Consider the following 18,021-nt stretch of genomic DNA (forward strand, 5'->3'; position numbering starts at 1 on the left):
CAGATGGTCATTAACCCTTAAGCGTGTCAGCGGATTCCGCAAAAACTACCAGCGAATAACAATGGGGGCGAATGGTAATAGCGGGTGTTTCTACTGGAACACTTTAAAAGATTAATCGTTTTTAATGGATTTATTACAAAGAAATTATTCCTTTTCTTTAAGTAATCTTTAAATCACTCATTTCCAAACTTTGCATCTTATTAATGGAAATTAAAAAATTATTTTTGTTGTAGTAAATCTGGATTAAATTTGCTTGAAAATGGTTGTTATTTTATTACGATATCTCATTTAGTTCTTAATATATAAAATTTTTTGGATTTTAGAATTCTAGTTCTAAATCTAGTGTTAATTCTGAAACTAAAACTATCGACGCACGGCTATCAGGTTTAGCAGTGCGTCTCTTAACACGGCTAAACCCGAATGTTTCTAGTTGTATGCCTAGAAACTTTCTAGTTCTAGGTCTAGTGTTTACTTTGTGTTATATTTTAATCGACCTAAAACTAGAACTAACACTAGATCTAGAAAGATTCGGGTCTTAATAATATACAGTGAAAGCTCTCCTTGCGGACAGCTCTAATAAGCGGACATCTCTTATAAGCGGACAAAAATCTTGGAACCAACCCCAAACCTATATTTTCATGTACATATTTATTTCCCATAAACGGACGCTCTAATAAACGGACGCGGACACTATTTTTCTTTACATAAAGGGCAAAAATTTCTAATAAACGGACGCGTAGGTAACTAAACGCACACATCAAAGTAATCTGTAATAGATATTTACCGACATGTGTTCGGGGATTCCTCGTTTTACGAGTTCCGCTTGTTAACGAATCCCAAAACATTAGTACATAGTTATTATTAGTTGCTCTATCTAATTTATACGGCTGCTTTACCAAAAGTACTAGACTATTGCACTGCTCACATGTATGCTGACGATACTCAGGTCTATTACTCATTCAATGAGAATAACATTGACAAGGCTGAAAGAGCTATCAATTCTGATTTAGACAAATTGGCCCACGAAGCTTCAAATCATTGTTTGATTATTAATCCGTCTAAATCAGCAGTTATGGTATTTGGGAGTGGTGGTGTGGTGAACAGGGTCAAGGGGTCTCTGAGTGTCGGAGTGGGTGGTGTTAAATTGAATTTTACGGACGAGTGCAGTAATTTGGGTATACGTCTTGATACCGCACTCCGATTCCGTGGACATGTTTCTTCACTAATTCGTAGAGCCTACGTGACGCTTAAATTATTGTACAGTAACAGGAGCTTACTTAACCAACGTTTGAAAATCCAATTATGTGAAGCTCTTGTTCTGTCCATATTCAATTACGGAGATGCTTTATATCATCCATGCTTAGACTCTGTAACCAAAGTGCGTATCCAAAGAGTGCAGAACTCATGTCTGAGGTTTATATATGGTATTAAAAGACGGGAAAACATATCACACACTCTGAATTGGGCAAATTGGTTGAATATGACGCGTCGTAGAATCCTTCACAGTGCTTGCCTCTTTCACAGAATTATTATGTATAAATGTCCACCATATTTAGCCAATAGAATCAGGTATCGCAGTGACGTGCACAATATTAATATACGACATCGGCACATGTTATGCATACCACGCCATGAACTTCAAATCTTTAAAAGATCTTACTCTTATAATGTAACTACTATTATGAATAGCCTTCCTGATTCAGTCAAGCAGCTGAGTGAGCGAAGTTTCAAGTCATATTATAAAAAAATTCTTTTGATTGAGCAGAACAGCATTTAAATTTAAATCTTAAATTTAAGTTCTTATTAAGAGGTAATATTCACTTTTTACATTTCTGAATTGTATGACCTAACAGGGCAGGGGGAGATTGTTCGCGGCAGCTTGTTCAACCTTTTCTTCATTTTGCTATGTTTTTGTTCTTTAATTTTGTTGTATTTTTTTTTATTATTCCTTATTATTGTTATCTTTCATTGCTAACTAATTTAGGTGCTTACTTCTGTTAATATAGTTTTTTTATATATATATATAGTTAGTGCTATCTTGTTTGAAACCAATTTATTTATTATTTCTATTATAAAAGGGCCGATGAAAAACAATAGCAGACAAGCTATGTCTGCATTGACTCGGCTCTTTTTGATGATGCGCTGTTATTAAGTCCGGTTTTGTTGATAATTTCAGAGTGTTTATTATTTTATTTACTTTTATGTATTATTTTTTGTGGGCTTGTAAATTCTTTGTTGCATCATCAATAAACATATATATTGTTCGTTTCGGTGTAACGTGCGTTGAAATGGCTTCCAAGGTGGTAAAGAAAAAGATGCTTATGTTAAAGGAGAAAATGGAAATAGTGTGTTTATTAGATAAAGAAAAGTTGTCAGTTCGTGATATTGCTAAAAAATTTAAAATCGGGAAAACACAAGCGGCAAAATTAGTCAAAGATAAAGAAAAGATTCGAAAGAAATGGCAGTCTGGAGTCAGTGTAAAAACGAAGAAAAACTTTTTGAGTAGTGAGGGTTCAAAGATCGACAAAGCCTGTTTCGAATGGTGTGTGAAAGCTAAAAATCAAAATATTGCCGTATCAGGATCATTCGTAGCAAAAGAAATTGCAGAAAAATTAGGAGTGAGTACCTTTAAAGCGTCTGATGGGTGGTTACAAAAGTGGCGTTTGAGAAATAATGTTGCATTTGAGTTGTTTGGTTTCAATATCCCCTAAATCCATTTTTGGGCAAAAATGAGATATATACGCCATCTGTTAGAAAAAGTTGTTTTCTATAAAATACTCAATGATTTGTATTAAAAAACGCAAATATTAAAGAGAGCTACTTTCGATTTATTTTTAATACTTCCTTCAACATCGGCTTTGGATCTCCTAGCACCGATGTTTGCTCTAAGTGTCTTGAACTCCGGGAAAAAATTAAAAATGAAAAGGTTGCATCTATTAAAACAGTGCTAACTACAGAATACCGAATACATAAGCTCAGGGCCAAAGCATTTTTTTAACAGTTAAAAGAGAAACGGGACGGCCTTCTGACAATTTCTTTTGATTGTCAGAAAAACTTGGTATTGCCCAAAATACCAGATCAAAGTACCTATTATAGTAGACAACTGTACATTTACAACTTCACTACTGTAGTGGCGCACTCACATGCTCCGTTAACAAAAGATAATGTTAAAATTTTCACGTGGACTGAAGATGAACATGCCAAGGGCGCCAACGAAATCGCAAGCTGCGTCTTTTACACTTTAAACAATAGTAACTTAGAGGGAATAGATACACTTCGATTGGTCGCCGATGGATGCGGCGGCCAAAATAAAAATACCATTATGATATGTATGTTGTTCAAATGGCTAAGCAGTATAAGCAGTTCTATTAGAACAATCGAGCTGGTATTCCCAGTGGTTGGGCACTCCTATATTCCACCTGACAGGGTTTTTGCTACTATCGAAAAAAAAATAAGAAAGAAAGAAGAAATTGTAATGCCAGAAGAATACATAAATATTTTTCAAGAACATGCTACTGTTTTTAAACTTGGAAAAGATGTTCCCGATAGTGATTGGAAAGGTGCTGGTCAAAAAATCCTTAAGCCAGTGTCTCAGTGGCATTTTAAATTTAACCAATGTAAGAGATATATTATACGACGTGGCAACAAAAACGCCATCACCATTCGAGGTGAGTTATCTTACCGTTCAGACACCGGAACATTCAAAGGAGTTTTTAGGAAAAACCAAACCGCGATGAATATCCAGCCAAAAGAAATTCCTACCGGAGTGAAACCAAAAGATCTGAAAATGAGAGATGTAAATAACTTGTTAAGCAAACATTATGGAAAGAACTGGTGAGCGGTAGAAAATTTGGCTTATTATAGAGATGTGTTGGGAAAATTTCAGAACAATAATATAGTGGGGACGAAGAGCCTAGTTTATGTGAATCAACCGAAAATATACCTGATGTTAGAGTTTAAGAGTTTTTTAAGTACAGTTTTTAAATAACATATCTTTCAAAAAATAAAGTTTCCTGTTATTAGCTACAAAGAGATTTGATTCACTTTCAATTCATGCCTAATCCATTTTGTTCAGATTCAAATGAGCCTTAATCCACAGTTTGGTAGCAAACGCAACCAAACACCATTTTTAAATCCACTTTGTGATTTTTATATCTATTTCAAAAGACGTGGTTATAGAATTTTTGAAACTTCAGTAAGTCTTCTAATAACAAATAAATTACGTTTGAATTAATAACGCCAAAATCATCCCAAAATACTTTTTTGCCGTTTTTCTCAAAATCGAAAAATTTGGACTTAAGGGTATTTGAAACCAAACAACTCATTTAAGTGTATCTCCGGAGAAGCAGCAGATGTAAATGAAGAGGGCATTAATGAATTTATGAAAAAATTACCGACCTTCTTACTAGGCTATCGACCAGAGGACATTTTCAACGCAGATGAAAGTCGGCTCTTTTTTCGTGCATTACCAAATAAAACTTTAGCTTTAAAGTCGGAAAAATGCACAGGAGGAAAACTGCCCAAAGAACGATTAACCGTTTTGTTCTGTGTAAATAGTATAGGTGAAAAAGAGGAGTTGCTAGTTATTGGAAAGTCGGCACGTCCCCGAGCATTAAAAAATGTTGCTCCCAAGGATTTACCGGCTATCTGGAAATCAAACAAAAAAGCATGGATGACACGAGACATTATGACGGAGTGGTTAAGTAATTTCGATAAAAACATTGGTATAAAAAAAAGAAAAATCATTTTATTTCTTGATAATGCCAACATGACTTAAAATTAAAAAATATAAAAATTATTTTTTTACCTCCTAATACAACATCTGTCTGCCAGCCGTTAGATCAGGGTATCATACGCAATTTTAAATTTTATTATCGCGATTTAATAGTGAGTCACCTATTGTCAAAAATAGATTTCGCAGAATCGGCTTCTAAATTATCAAAATCTATTGACATATTAGAGAGCTTGTACTTTATAAAATCTGCGTGGCAGAAGGTCACTCCAAAGATAATTAGAAATTGTTTTAAAAAAGCTGGATTTCTGATGGATCAAGGAAGTTCAACTGACAGTAACTACGATGTTGAAGATAATTTGCCACTTGCGAGACTAGCTGATTTATTTAAATGTAGTAAAAGACTGGGAATAGATAATGTAAAAACAGCAGAAGAATATTTAACTGTTGATCAAAACGTCGATATAGAAGATAATGACTTGGAATTTTCGGTAGTCACAAAAAATGTTGAAAATGAGACAGAAGAGGTAGAAGTGGAGGAGGACAAGGAACGTAATCCAATCACATCTTATAAAGAAGCATTGAATGTAATTTCCAAACTAAAATCATTCGTGAAAAATGATTTTACTGCATTTCAACATGTGAAAAATTTAGAAACACATATTGAACGTTCTTTCTTATTACAAAGAGAAACTTCATTGCGGCAAAGCAGTATGCTAGATTTTATTCAAACGAAAAATAAATAGTTTTAGTTTTAAGTTTACCTTTTTTATGTATGAACGTTCGTTTTTAATAAAAAAAAATATAAAAAAAAGTTTGTTTTATTAAAGCGAAATTTTCGAAAACTGATCAAAATAATACATGTATGTGTATGTACTTTAATTTGAGTAGTCTTTTCTCATAAGCGGACAAAAGTAACGGAACCGTCACTGTCCGCTTATTAGAGCTTTCACTGTAATATATAAGTTAATATTCTTTTCTTCCAATTCGACCTGAATTCATTTTAATTATTCTTTTAGCGCTCCTATACGCTACAATTTTCGGTCACGTAACAACAATAATTCAGCAAATGACAAGCGCCACAGCAAAATATCACGATATGTTAAACAACGTAAGAGAATTTATGAAGCTGCACGAAGTTCCTAAAGCTTTATCGGAAAGAGTTATGGATTACGTGGTATCCACGTGGGCAATGACGAAGGGTTTGGATCAGGATAAGGTAAACGCACAGGTGCCGCATCCGATGTTTTTTTAAAAGAATAGTAAAAACAAACGTTTTTATGTCTTTGTTTGTTTGTTGAACCAGGTCCTGAACTTTTGCCCTAAAGACATGAAGGCCGACATATGCGTTCATCTTAACAGGAAGGTATTCAACGAACACCCCGCCTTCCGGTTAGCTTCCGACGGATGTTTAAGAGCTTTGGCCATGCATTTTACGATGTCCCATTCGGCACCCGGAGATCTCCTCTATCACACGGGAGAGTCGATCGATTCTTTGTGTTTTATAGTAACCGGTTCGTTAGAAGTTATTCAAGACGACGAGGTGGTAGCGATCTTGGGTGAGTAATAATCGGCAAAACTCTTTTCAAGGATATTTTTGCGATAATATCGACATCGCGTGATTTCTCCAACAACTTGACCTAGTAAATTAAAATCTTTTTCCAGGAAAAGGTGACGTATTCGGAGATTCATTTTGGAAGGGAAAAGCTGTGGGTCAATCTGCGGCGAACGTCCGCGCTTTAACTTATTGCGATCTCCATACAATAAAAAGAGATAAACTTCTTGAAGTGTTAGATTTTTACGAGGCCTTTGCGAACAGTTTCGCAAGAAATTTAGTTTTAACTTACAATTTACGAATGAGACAGATTTTTCGAAAAGTTGCCGACGTTAGACGCGAAAAAGAATTGGCCGAGCGACAAAAAAACGAACCTCAATTAGATCAAAATCAAGACCATCTCGTAAGAAAGATTTTCTCAAAATTTAAAAGAGATAGATCTCAACACGCCCCGGCTCCTCCACCATCAGATGTCGAAAAAGGAGATGAAACCGATAAAAACATGGTTAGGGTGATGTCTACCACTAAATTATCTGCCGTCGCTGAAAAAGATGACGCAAGCGGAAACGGATCCGTAACCACAAAAGTAGCAAGAACAACACCGGCAAGAACCAGTAAATGGGGAAGATTATTAGGTTCATCTAGCTTAGATTCCAGCTCGGAGGCTCCTCAAATCTCATCAGCTTTCACAAGAAGTTTAAGTGCAAAAGATGCATCAAAAGAACGTCCGAGTTCATCGTCATCGGGAAGTAGTGGGAGCCAAAGTGGAAGCGGCAACAAAGTTTTCCCAAAACTTCAAAAAGTCTCCACAACATCCAACCCGGGAATAACAAGACAAGACACCATCGAAGAAATCGTCGAAATCGAAGCACCTCATCGCGGGGTTCAACTAAGAAAAATGCAAAGTTACGATTGCGGATTAAGAGATCCATCCACAGCATCGTTATACCAATCATCTCATCATCAACAAGCATCGATCGCACCGCCCGAATACAAAGAATTAATGACCAACTTAATGGACTTTAAGGTTGACGTCAAACTGGAGATTCAAAGACTCAATCAGAAAATGAGTCGAATGGAGGAGATGCTCGTCGAGCTTCTGGCGAAAGTAAGCGCTCAAAGCAGTTCCTCAACGTCTCCGCAAGGCGATGACACAAAAAAAACGTCTTCCATCAATACTCCTCCAGAGCGACCGACCGATCTTTTACCGTACGCCGAAGGAACCGGTTTGGGGCCTTTAATTTTAAGGAAAAGGAGATCGAAAAGTCGAAATAAAGGAACCGCACCGCAAGCGCCAACACCATCGAAAGGAACGCCGGACAGTGCCACCGCAAGTCCAACGGAAACGACTAAAATGTTAGATGACCCGTCCTCGAGGAAATCTGCGGATTTTCTCTAGCACCATTTTGTAGGATAGAGTAGATATTAGTTGATGCCTGCCACCGGTAAAATTCTTTAAATAGATGGATATCGTAATGTAATAAGTAAAATTTATAACCCTTTAACACACAAAATTTAAACCAAACAAATTTATTTAGCACTTTTTAATGTTAGCAATTTATTAGATTTATTTTTAAAGGGTCGTAAAAAATTTATTTCGTTAGGTATCGTTATGAAATTTTCATGAATTATAAAAAAATTATTAGCTTTTTAATGAAAGAGGGCTATTTCGATAATATCTGGCGATTAATCTTTGAATATAAGTTTTAGAGTGAATAGAGATTTAGATTCACAAAAGTATTTTAAGTACAATATAATGACAAAAATTTTTATTGTCGAGATCATCCGTAACTTATAAATAAATGGTGATATAGGAAAATTTTTAATTGATTCGCACAGAAAAATGAATTTTAAGTCGAAAAAGAAGAATACATTTTTTTCTTATATCGTTTCATGCTTGAGATATTCGCCTATAACGAATTGATTGTTAAAAACGTCGTTCTGTCACATTTGAATTTAATTGGAAATATCTCAAGAATTAAAGAGAATTTGAAAAAAATTTATTCTTTATTTTCGAGTTTAAATTTATTGTTTTCTAAGAAAATGATCTTAAACATACAGAAAATAAATGATTCTAGTTTTAAAATTGAGTTTAACCAAATACAACATACGTTTTTACTCACAAAATCATCCATATCTTATAAATAAGCATTGATAAAGGAAAATTTTTAACTAATTCGAAAAATAAGAATAAGCTTTTTTCGTACATCGTTTCGATCTTGAGATATTCTACTTACAATTAGAGTCATAATATTTTTCAAACACTTAAAATACTTTGAAGCATTTTCGGTAAGATTCTAACTTTAACAATTACCTTCGTTTTCAAAAATCAATTTCTTACGATATCTTAATATACAGGGTGTCCCGTTAAGCGTACGGAGCGGTTGTATCTCAACAACGGTAAGGCCTAGAGGTTTGGGAAAAAAATCCTTATAAGCAAAGTGGGCAAGAGAAATAGCTGGAAATTATTTTGAAGTTCGTAATTCGACCGCTAGGGGGCGTAACTGCCATAGAGAAACATAAAATTCCCGCTATCTCAGAAAGTTAGACGATAAGCTATAACGTTGACAACATCATTTAGTAGCTTGGATAATACCGCATCGCTTTTGTTTTGCGATATTTCTCATATCTGTCATAATAAGGGAGGGGGAGGCCAATGCATTTTCAAATGTTTACATTTTAATATCTCCTGGACCATTCAACCGATTTGAATATTTTTGGTCTTGTTTGAAAGAGCATTTCATGCTCTTTTAAAAGATATTTTCAGTAAGACCGCTTGGTTTAAAACAAAAAAGCTAGAGGGCGTTATCTGCAGCGGTTACATATTTTTGTGATTTTTGAAAAAAAGTTAAATGGAACGGTACTATTTACTTCACAGACCGTTAATTATCATAAAATTTGCTAAATATTAGTGAAAACCGCATCTCCATATCTCCATCCATTCTCGAATTATAAAAGAAAATGTTAAAAATTCGTATATCTTAGTCAGATCAAGTTACCTTAGGAAACAAATAAGAGAGAACAAAAATGTTATTATCTAGAACCTTCCTTCACACTTTATCCAAGCATAGAACTGCTTCAAAACTACTTTTGAGGCGTGTTGAAAAGCCAACGAATCAATGAAACATCAACAATGATAATAAAACAAAATAAACCAAAACACTTAGAATAACTTAAATTTTTGGCAAAAATAACTCACTAATGAGCGAAATGCCTTCCATAAACCTCGATGCATTTATTTAATCTAGTTTCGACGAAAAAAAAGCGCTGTTTAAGTCTCGGCCCTGGACACGTTTTTACTGGTATTTAGTGTTTTGTCATATTTTTCCTGGTTATTGGTTTTTCTTGAAAAGTCAGGTCGTTTAGTCTACCCAATAGATAAAGAGGTGAAAGCAATGTGGGTTTTGCTCGAACCAAGAATGCATATTATGCAAGTTTACATCAGCTTGTGGACAGATGCTTCATGCATCCATAGCATTTGTGATAAAAGGATTGGATTTGCCCAAATCATATTTAAAAGTCAATGGTAATAGTTCAATCTGTTATCATAATCGATATCTGTTAAGGCCTGATGTAACAACGTGGTGGAGATATTATTCTCTTGAGAACTCTTGTGGACAATTGTTTTCGGAGTTCCCAGATTATGTGGGATCACATTGCGCACCAATATGATTTACGAATTCATAGAGATGTCTGAATGGGCTACACGTTGCCAGTTTTCCGTAATCGCTAAGTCAATCTTAAAAACACTTCTGGAGAAAAATTTCTTTCTTTGTCGTAATTGCATTGCACATTTTTGCCATGCAGTTGAAAATAAATCATCATACGCTCTATCATACGCTTCTGCGTTAGTAAATGACATGTTTACAGTTACCATGGTTATGTGATTTGTTTTTCTCGATGAGGTAACTGGATCGGATTGATGGCATTCGAGTTTTTAACATTTTCTTCTATAACTCGAGAACGGGTGGCGATATCGAGATGCGGTTTTCACTAAAATTTAGCAAATTTTAAGGTGACTAAGAGTCTGTGAAGTAAATAGTATCGTTCCATTTAACTTTTCTTCAAAAATCACAAAAATATGTAATCGCTGCAGATAACATCCTCTAGCTCATTTGTTTTAAAGCAAACGGTCTTACTGAAAATATCTTTAAAAAGAGTATAAAATGCTCTTTCAAACAACACCGAAAACATTCAAATCGTTTGAATGGTCTAGGAGATATTAAAATGTAAACATATGAAAACGCATTGGCCTCCCCCTCCCTTATTATGACAGATATGAGAAATATCGCAAAACAAAAGCGATGCGGTATTATCCAAGCTATTAAATGATGTTGTCAAAGTTATAGCTCATCGTCTAAGTTTCTGAGATAGCGGGAACTTTATGTTTCTCAATGGCAGTTACGCCTCCTAGCGGTCGAATTACGAACTTCAAAATAATTTCCAGCTATTTCTCTTGGTCACTTTACTTATAAGGATTTTTTTCCCAAACCTCTAGGCCTTACCGTTCTAGAGATACAGCCGCTCCGTACGCTTAACGGGACACCCTGTATATATAAATTTGTGTGTTAAAGTAAAAATGAAAAAAATAAAACCACATGAATCTGTAAATAAGCATCGGTTAAAACTGAAAAGAAATCGCAATATTCCTTAAAAAAAATAATCAGGGTTTATAGAGATTATTATAAAACGAGATGATTTATTCCTATTCTTGCATCAAGTCAACGAATATTCAAAACAATAAGCATTCAAAGAAGGCACCAATTAGAGTAAAAGTCTGACGATTCTTGTCTTATTAAAACGCGTTTTTTAATAATCTCTATAAATAAATCTTATTATTGTGCTGAAATAACGTCAATTATCGTTTTTGGTTTAAATTAATTGAAAGTTAGCAAGCTTCCAAAAAGAAATCTAACAATGGAAGCCTTCTCCGTCGTCACTTTAACGATTCATCAAAACTATTCCCTTTGTAAGTATGTCACAGTACACTCTCCTCTAGATTCACTTTTTTTATATTTAAACTTTATTCCTAAAACGAAAAAAATTTAAAAAAAATTACCTAAAAGCTTTAAGCGTTGTTTAAGGCGGCTGTTAATCTTGTAAATAAGCAATACTATTTAAGGACTTAGGGTAAACCTATTTTTTCGAAACGGTCTATATTACAGCTTTTCGAAGTGATCTTATGACGAAAAATGTATCAAAGGGACGGAGAGCCGATTATAATAAAAAACTAATGAAAAAACTACTTCACATAGCTTGCATATCTCATTAAGTTTTTCTATTTTAACTTGTTGGCGAGTACAGATAACAAGATTGACGGTTGAACTCTATTTACTTGTTGTTGAAAACGAGAGTTTATTATTCTAAAAATTAAAAAAAAAGATGAGGGCTTTTTGTACCTTCGGGAAATGTACACGAACAAATGCGGAGCAACAAAACTATTTATAAAAAAAACGATATTATACAATAGGGCGTAATTTTTGAACGAAAATGAATTATTAAACAGAATTATAAAAAAAGGAAAACTACACTGTGTCTTAAACTTGAATTGTATAATTGGAAAGTTGAAAAATAAATAGATTTGTCAAATATATTATATATATATATAGAAAAATGCTCTGAGATTAACGAAAAATAAAGCTTACTATTTAATAACAAATCTTTTATTTTATCTTCTCATTAAAATTAAAAAAATTAATTTAAAAAAATTAAATAAAAATTTTTTAAAAATTAATGCGGCTTTTACTTTATAGGTGGCACCAGTTGGCTCGTTTCTTTAACTAAAACCTCAACGATTATTTTAATTTTTCCGCTTATTAAAAGATGGCGCTAATATTCTTGATTTATACATGAATACTTGAATAGTTAACACAGAATCTATTAAGTGTATATGAGGTTCCCTTTCTAGTGAATGTCCCACAACATTCCTTATATACATTGCAAGTGTTAAAAAAAGGATTTAAATTTAATCGCTTCATTTAAAAGAAAATTAAATTAAAGAAAAAGCGTATTAATTTATGAAATGATTATTTTACGGTTTACATAAACAAGTTGAAATGTTTATGTAAAACAGTAAAATATTAAGTAAGTAGTAACAAGAAGGAATTGAGTACTGTTAGAAATTGATTTGTCTGGAGGTCGCGAAGGCGGCGCTGCGGGACTAATTAAACGAGGATCGCGGCAGCAGTTTAGTCGCCTCTATTAGTTAATCATTGTCGAAAACAGATTGTAAAGTGTTGCCCGAGGGCCAAACGCGGCGTATCGATCCGGAACAGCGATATGGAAGCCGGTGCCTGGCGTTTCGACGCTACGATCCCACCTAACAATAATTTACTGGGTCCGTTATCGAACCTATTATCCTGTATCGGAACCGTTCTATCGACGACCTAATCGCCTACGATGATAGGTGTTGGTTTTCCTGCATGTATACTCTTTAACTTTATGATCTAAAAAACATGTTATTTCATTTTCTTAATAAAGTGGTAAAAATTACTAAAAAGATACAAAAAAGATGATTAATAATTCTTCTTCATCTCTGAAGATGGCAAAAAAACCGAAACTTCTTAATACTATGTGTTATGTATAATAGACAGTATGAGTCCACTATGGCAAAAATCTTTACTTATAGACTACGCAAAATATCTTGCGGTGATGATCCACCTGCTTCTCATCAGGTGATGGATGTTTTTAGAAATTAACTTCTCAATGGGTATGATCATTAAGGAAGCCATTAAATATGTGGACATCACGTTAGATAATTAAATTTCTTATTGTGAACACCTCAGCTTGGCTAATAATAATAAAATAAATATATATATATATCAAGTAAATAACTTAATACATGAATTTAGTTACTATCAGTACGCATGTATAATTTCACATTAGCACCATCTTTTGATGGCTAGTTGTTCCAAATGACAATATTTAAATGAATACAAACATTCAAAGATTCGGGTTTAGCTGTACGTCTTCAGACGCACGTGTTAATTGTAAAACCAACACTAGAAGTAACTCTAAAACTAGAAACATTCAGCTTCAGCAGTCTTGAGAGACGTATGGCTAAACCCGAATGTTTCTAGTTCTAGATCTGGTGTTAGTTCTAAAGCTAAAACTAGAACTAACACTAGACCTAGAACCAGAAACATTCGGGTTTAGCCGTCTTTAGAGACGTGCGGCTAAACCCAAATGATTCTAGTTCTAGGTCTAGTGTTAGTTCTAGTTTTACACTAGCACTGTTACTATGTAGAACTAACACTATACCTAGAACTAGAATCATTTGGGTTTAGCCGCACGTCTAGGTGTAATGTTTCCAGTTCTAGGTCTAGTGCTACTTCTAGTTTTGGTTTTAGAACTAACACTACATCTAGAACTAGAAACATTCTAGTTTAAGTTTTAGAACTAATATTAGACCTAGAACTAGAAACATTCAGGTTAAGCCGTCTTGAGTGAAACTCTGTGTCTAAAACTAAAACTAGAACTAAGACTAGACTTAGAACTATAAAGTTTCAGGTTTAGTCTTGCGTCTCTCAAGACGACTAAACTTGAATGTATCTAGTTCTAGGTGTAGCCTTAGTTGTAGTGCTAGTGTTAACTCTAGTTTTAGTTGATATTCAGCGTTAGGCTCATTCTCATTAGAAATGATAAACTTACGATTCTTCACTTTATCATGCACGGCTAAACCAGAAACTTTCTAGTTCTAGGTCTAGTGTTAGTTCTAGTTTCAACTGTTATTCAGAGCTAGATTGTTGTATATATTTATTGCACTGAAAGTAGATCTAACACTAAACCTAGAATTAGAAGCATTCGGGCTTAGCCGTCTTAAGAGACGATCAGCTAAACCCGAATGTTTGTAGTTCTAGGTCTACTTTTAGTTCTAGTGGTAGTGTTATTACTAGTTTTAGTTATTATTCGCCGTCAGGTTGTTGTATTATATAGGTTGCTGTTTTGGTGATGATGAAGAACACGATGCAGTTTAAACTAAGTTGATCAGAAGTTCTGCACAACTCAAAAATTGCAAGAATTCAAGAAAAATCGGAAATTGATAGTAATATTTTTCTTTACGTATTTGTTGCTATAAATGATGAGAAATGCGATACAATTCAAATTAAATTAATCAGAAATTCTGCACAACCCGAATTTTGCAAATATTTAAAAAAATTCAATATTCTCGAATACAAGAAAATGACAATAATAATTTTCTTTCTGTATTGGCCGGTATAGCTACTAAGAAATAAGAAACCATTCAAATTAAATTGATCAGAAATTCTGCAAAACCCAAAATTTTCGAAAATTTAAGATAAACAGATTATTTTATTAGTTTTATTAAAATTTTTTGGCGCCAAATTTATCATTTTCGCTTATTATTATACGTGTTTACTACAGAGGCAATCACGGAGCCTCCGAGAGTCTTCTCGTAGCTCGTCCTTTGTATGAGAAAGGATCTCGGGAACACAGGGAGAGCGAGGAAGAGGCTTCGAACAGATGTAGAAGAGAGAAAACGATCCCCCTCCCACCAAGTAGGACCGGGTCCCCGCAGTCCGCCGGGAGTTTTCCGGAGCTAATGTCGTTCGACTCGGAATATAAAGTTTGCTCGAGAGAAACGATTGATACTGAAAGAGAGAGGAGAAGGAGAAGGTGCCGGACGCGACAATTCCCATCGAAGAAGAAGAGATGACCAGACTGTTTCGGTCGGCGGAAATCTACCGGGGAATTAGGATTGTGTTCTTGGAATTATACGAACCCTTCAAATAATTGATCAATTTAACCTCAAACAAATCACTCTATAATGTTTTTTAGTATATACTTTTTTTTAATAAATTCTCTAGTTGTATAATCATTAAAAATTACGCGAGTAGTAAAGTTAAACAGCTGTTGAATGATTTATTCTCGTCTATGTATTGATCTGGCCACGACCTGCCTATAAACCTGAAATGCTAATTGGCCTAACGCAGTCAACCCGACGTTGATTCATTGCCGTCTCGGTTTATAAGAGAGCGTCGAAGTCGTTGATCGTCGAAATGAATCCGGTTGGTGTGTAATCGGAAAATAGCGACGCGCCATTTTTTGGAAAAGTCGCCAATTACTGAAACGAGGAATCGGTTCGTAAAGCGTCCTCTAGCGAGCGTCGGTATCGTATTAAACATGTACGCGAATACCCATTAGTAATTCCATCTCCGCTAACTTGGTGCTAACATAGTGAACCTCTGTTTGTGTAGCAATATCTACGGCGGTCGACCAAATGAAACGTCGACCTCTCGCCTTTGTGTCGAAGTCGAGAGCTTGAACTAAACCGTTGGTCGATTACATCGGCAGCATTTGCCTGCTAACAGGTTATGTTGGAATGGACCTGCCTGTGCGCGCCATCTAGCGATGGCACAAAACCAGGTCCGGGCTATGAAATTTTCAAATAATTTATCTCTTTTTATTTCCTTTTTTAATAATAAAAAAAATATATTTAAATTAGTTAATTTTCTATTAAATTATGATAAAAAGACGAATTTTCATAATAATAAAATTGTAACAAGTGTTTTGGTGTTTTGTCGCTTATGTACAAAGAGATTAAAGGCTGTCAGTGTAATTTCATAGATAAGCAGCGATTGTCGTATTTACGAGAGTACCGAGCCCTGGGTTGAAAAAGTTGCAGCGTAAATTTCGAACGTCGAACGAGCTTTTTTACTGCGCCGAGCGAACGGAGCGACATCTTTCTCTTTCTCCCTTTCGCGCAACTCCCGTCTCGCTCGGTCGTCGTGCTCCCGCCGCCGCCGCTTTAATTTATATTCATGTTTCAGCACCGAGGGCAAATAATAGCGAAAACAAATCAACCGTCCAAATAACGGCTCTCTCTCTGCACAATCCGAATGAAACGTCACAACGCCCGAAAACTGCAACAGTTTTCATACGCCACCGTTAAACCATCATTACCACCCCCCAAAACCCTAACAATCACAACGGAAAAAATTATCCCTTCCCTCACCAAAAAGCGGTATCAATATCGCGATTGGGTTGTATGAGTTTTATCAGCGAGCATCATTAGCACGGTTATTTCGTTATAACCCAGTAATTGGATAATTGTTTTTATAGGTGTTTTTTCTCTCCGTCAACAAAAAACTAATTGGAATAAAATAGAGATATTTTTTTTTGTTTTTAATATCGTTGTTGCGTCGCGTTATTGAGGCGTGCTTTGTCAAATACAGACCGTAAAACCGTTATTTATTTCAAAAAGTAAATTAAATCCAATGAAGTTATTACGAATTCAGTGATTCTCAAACTGTGCGTCTTAGTAATATCTAAAACGCTTTTTTATATGACATTGAAACTTATACACTAATTTCACATACAAAAATTAAGCAATTTTGAACGATATCAAAAGTAATTAAGCCGAGGTCACTTGCGGATGAGGCAAAAGATGGATACTAAATCGGTTTACTAAATCCTAAATAGCTTTCGGGGTTGCGTGGCTTAAATAAGCCAAGGTCGTTTGCGGCCGAGGCGCTACATTGATACCATATCATACACAAAGTAGCCAATTTTGAATGATATCAAAAGTAGTTAAGCCTAGGTCGCTTGTGGTTAAGGCAGAATATCGATACTAAATCGATATAGAGTCTGAATAGTTTTCAAGGAAGTGTGGTTCAAATAAGGTGAGGTCGTTTGCGACCGAGGACCTACATTGCTACAATATCACTTAAAAAACTAGCCAATTTGATCGATATCACAGACAGAACATGGATACAAAATTGGTAGAATGTCTGAATAGCTTTCAAAGATGCGTGATTTAATTAAGCTGAGGTCGCTTACGGCCGAGGAGCTACATTAATACCATATCACATACTATTCTTACTCTATTTTTGACTAACCTTGATAGACTTGAAGCTTCCATATGTTCAACATGATTTCTCTATTATGTCTTCGTTTATAGGCCCATCTCACAATGTGCAGTATATCGCGTATCTCTTTGATATCTCACTTCTTTTATGGCGTCTTCACCTTCGGTAATCTGTTATTCGGAAGAGAGTTCTTTTTGTGGTACCATTTTTATTATTTACCTCTTGTCTCCATCGCGTATATCGCAACAACCTTGTTTTGTAGGGATATACACTGATCTATGCTGACATCAAAGCACCTTTCGTTGTATGGGCGTTTTTTTAATTTTAATATTACCTACATTCATGGAAAGACTTAACCTTTCGCTACCTCTATTGGAAATAAAACAGAAATCAAGAATAAAAATAAATCAAACCATCGTATGTATACCTCATTGATGAAGCTGGTGTCTTAACAATTTTTTCTTAACAGTTTCTTTCAATATCTTGTGTTTGATGCTATAATTCGGGATAAAATAACATAACAAATAATATGACGTTTAAAAGATTGACACTTACTTCTTAAATGTCATCATAGTTACCAACATAAATTTTGGGTTTAAGTCAAATTTAGATCACAAGAATTCGATTCGATTGTCAATATTTTCGATTACATAATATATAATTTAATCGTTTTATTAATTTATTAATTTTTAGGTTTTTATTTTCTTTTTATATAGTCCAAATAGAATTAAATCATCACTCACCCCATCTAGTAACAAATCGTATTAACCAAGAAATGTTTTGACAGAAAATATAACCTCACTTTTTATTGTGTCGATTAGAAAATCAATACCAGCTCTTGATTATGTTATACCAGTAAGTAAACGTAGTTTTTAACGGTTCGTTGTGAATAAAATTTCTTTTTGTAG

General features: G+C 34.7%; 1 protein-coding gene across 2 annotated transcripts in view; it reads left to right on the top strand.

Annotated features, from left to right (window-relative positions):
• LOC111423549 (ether a go-go) overlaps window positions 1-11,940 on the top strand; it is a 32,589-nt gene extending 20,649 nt beyond the window's left edge. The window contains exons 7-9 of one of the 2 annotated variants that reach the window (XM_023056802.2): window positions 5,752-5,963; window positions 6,039-6,291; window positions 6,398-11,940. In XM_023056802.2, coding sequence (XP_022912570.1) covers window positions 5,752-5,963; window positions 6,039-6,291; window positions 6,398-7,686 — 1,754 coding nt within the window. In that variant the 3' untranslated portion in view covers window positions 7,687-11,940. The remainder of the gene's footprint in view (window positions 1-5,751; window positions 5,964-6,038; window positions 6,292-6,397) is intronic. The other variant, XM_023056803.2, reaches the window with a different exon arrangement.
• Window positions 11,941-18,021: the final 6,081 nt, after the last annotated feature.

Source organism: Onthophagus taurus, chromosome 11 (assembly GCF_036711975.1).
Source record: "Onthophagus taurus isolate NC chromosome 11, IU_Otau_3.0, whole genome shotgun sequence".
Lineage (NCBI taxonomy): Eukaryota > Metazoa > Arthropoda > Insecta > Coleoptera > Scarabaeidae > Onthophagus > Onthophagus taurus.